The 1,517-nt window shown below is 52.4% G+C and overlaps 1 protein-coding gene across 1 annotated transcript in view; it reads right to left on the bottom strand.

Moving 5' to 3' along the window:
- The window catches only part of TNS4 (tensin 4), a 9,903-nt gene extending 8,939 nt beyond the window's left edge, over window positions 1-964 (bottom strand). The window contains exon 1 of the mRNA XM_057385295.1: window positions 857-964. Within this exon, the coding sequence (XP_057241278.1) occupies window positions 857-964 (108 nt within the window). The remainder of the gene's footprint in view (window positions 1-856) is intronic.
- Window positions 965-1,517: the final 553 nt, after the last annotated feature.

The raw sequence follows: 1,517 nt of genomic DNA, 5'->3' as shown, positions 1-1,517 counted from the left end.
GAATTGGATAAACACGGCCAGCCAGGAGCCCCAAGGAGGCACTGGGTGAGTCAGGAGGGCTGGTCCCCGATGGGGACACAGAGCCAGCACAGCCTCACTGCCAGCAGCAGCTCCTCCAGTGTCCACCCTCACACCAGCTCTGTGGCCACGTGTCCTGCTATCAGGGCACAAACTGTCCTGAGCTCCTGGCCAGACGCTTTTTATCAATGCCTTCTCAAAAGGAGAAAGAAACTGGGATTTTAATTGTCCTTTAAAGAACTGACAAGCATCTGTGCACCAGGCTCATGAGGCCTTTTACCTCCTACTTCTCTGCCTTTGCTCCTCTTATCACCTGTGGTTAAACCTCAAATATTTGCTCAAGACCTTGGCAAGTCTTCCAGCACCAAGGAGTGGCAAAAGTGCCGCAAACACGGAGCCCAGATGTCACGCAAGCCGAGATCTGCTTTCTCCTCTCCTCAAGGAATGAGCAGGTTCCAGAGGCAACAGTGACTCTCATGAACCTGTCTCCTGCTGCTGCAGCWTTTCACARAATCACAGAATATTCTGAGCTGGAAAGGACCAATCAAGATCAAATTTTTAAAAATTCTGCATGGTCTCCACTAGACAAGACAAGAATGAGCCCTTCTTGCCTCTGTGGGCACTTTCAGTCTCTGCCACCCTTACATCAGGGCACAGGCTGGAGCAGGAGGAGGTGAGTGAATGCTCTGTACTGTGGGAAGAGGTTTGTGTAAAAACCAAGACCTGTTGGAAGAAATTGAAAGCTGAAGAGAAGCTTTTCCCACTGAATTCATGGTCAGCTTTCCAGATGTTCAGCTCCACACTTGGAATCAGGTTCTCCCAACCACCAGCACGTTACCTGGGAGCTGCCCAGGGCTCCAGGACCCTGAAGAGGGGCAGTGGAATCGGTCAGGGACTGAACCTTCACTTTGTCACAGTCCTTTATCTGCAAGGCCACCGTGTCCATCCCAGGGACACTGGAATTACGCTGGAATTGTCCAGGATCTCACACCCACCCCATCCTGCTCCAGCCCTGCCATCCTGGTGTCTGCACGAGGGCTCAGGGAGAACTGAATTATTTTTCTTGCCTTTCACACCCTCACATTTGACCTTCCTTTGATAAGAGGCGTGGGGACAGATTGTTGAGGTATTTTCATGTGTAAGGACAGGGATGGGCTGTGAGGTTTTCGGGAAGCAGTGGAGGCAGCTGAACCACCCCAGACCCATCCTGTCAGCAGTGTCAACTCCCTGTGTGCTGGGGCTGAACCCCTGAAAGGAGCAGAAGAGCCCAGGCAGGAATACTTGGATCAGAAACAGCTCCCAGATCAGAGCTGGGATTGCAGGGATGACAGGGGAGAGTTGCACAAGGGTTCACACCAGGCACTCGTGAGCAGGGATGGGGCTGGTATGTGCCTTGCCTATGCCAGGTATGCTGCCCGAGGAGTGCACGAGCCCTGCAARAAGAATTTCCCTGGCACAAGAACTGGGAACACTTAAACGGGATGGTTGTGTAACACTYG

This window comes from Malurus melanocephalus, unplaced genomic scaffold, assembly GCF_030028575.1.
Source record: "Malurus melanocephalus ecotype Western Australia unplaced genomic scaffold, MMel_1.1 scaffold_806, whole genome shotgun sequence".
NCBI classification, from domain to species: Eukaryota; Metazoa; Chordata; class Aves; order Passeriformes; family Maluridae; genus Malurus; species Malurus melanocephalus.
Note: the sequence above shows the minus strand (reverse complement) of the source record. Positions and strands in the feature narration are given on the sequence as shown.